The sequence below is a fragment of the Trichinella spiralis genome, assembly GCF_000181795.1.
Source record: "Trichinella spiralis strain ISS 195 chromosome Unknown Scfld4054, whole genome shotgun sequence".
In the NCBI taxonomy this organism is placed as follows: Eukaryota; Metazoa; Nematoda; class Enoplea; order Trichinellida; family Trichinellidae; genus Trichinella; species Trichinella spiralis.
In genome coordinates, this window is record NW_003530993.1 from 1 (window position 1) to 829 (window position 829).

The window sequence follows — 829 nt, forward strand, 5'->3', positions numbered from 1 at the left end:
AATTGATATTCAAATTTGCATTTGACTGTGCTATTACGGTATTGGCGATTGCGTGCCCGTGTTCATTGGGTTTAGCTACTCCAACAGCCGTCATGGTTGGCACTGGAGTTGGAGCGAAGAATGGTATATTGATCAAAGGAGGTGAACCACTGGAACTTGCGCACAAAGTAAGAACATTTTTTTGAATTAAAATAAATAGTTTTTAGCGTTTTAGTTTATTTTTTTAATTTTCAGATTACGACCATTATTTTTGATAAAACAGGAACGGTCACTCAAGGAAAGCCAAAATTGACAAAAATTTGTTTATTTGTAAATGAAATAGATATTTCTCTGCACTATTTGCTCGCCATCATTGGTACAGCTGAATCGAATTCTGAGCATCCAATAGCTGAAGCAATTACTGCTCATGTGAAACAAGTAAGAATTATCACTGTTGTTGTGTTATTATTATTATTATTATTACTATCTATTTTAATGTTTAAATTATTGTTTAAACATAGTTTTTGAAAACTGAACGATTTGGTGTATGCAAACTGTTTCAAACATCACCAGGTCACGGTGTTCGTTGTATAGTATCGGATGTGGAAATGATGATGCAAAAAAGCGAAAAGTTAGCAGAAAAAGGCAACGTATCATTTTTAAATGACGTTGAAGTTGTGAATTACAATTTTGGCTTGCCACCATCTTCCTATAATGAACAAATTCTTGTAAACACAGGCAATAATATGATATATTTTTAAACGATTATTATGAATTATGAATACGTTTGCGATTCAGATGATCACTCAAAGGAGAGGGTTCAATCGAGAAATGGGAAGGTTTTAATTGG

The 829-nt window shown here is 33.2% G+C and overlaps 1 protein-coding gene across 1 annotated transcript; it reads left to right on the top strand.

Annotated features, from left to right (window-relative positions):
- The first annotated feature begins 92 nt into the window (after positions 1-92).
- Tsp_15762 (copper-transporting ATPase 1) lies at positions 93-740 on the top strand. Its single transcript, XM_003367564.1, has 3 exons — positions 93-167; positions 235-417; positions 501-740. Exons 1-3 carry the CDS (start codon positions 93-95, stop codon positions 738-740), a joined length of 498 nt encoding a protein of 165 aa, XP_003367612.1.
- Positions 741-829: the final 89 nt, after the last annotated feature.

Bases quoted from the DNA above. Each gene is read 5' to 3' on its own strand.
- Tsp_15762 (XM_003367564.1), top strand. From the start codon at position 93: ATGGTTGGCACTGGAGTTGGAGCGAAGAATGGTATATTGATCAAAGGA. The intron at 168-234 runs GTAAGAACATTT...TTTAATTTTCAG, and splicing joins CACTGGAACTTGCGCACAAA to ATTACGACCATTATTTTTGA. The intron at 418-500 runs GTAAGAATTATC...GTTTAAACATAG, and splicing joins TTACTGCTCATGTGAAACAA to TTTTTGAAAACTGAACGATT.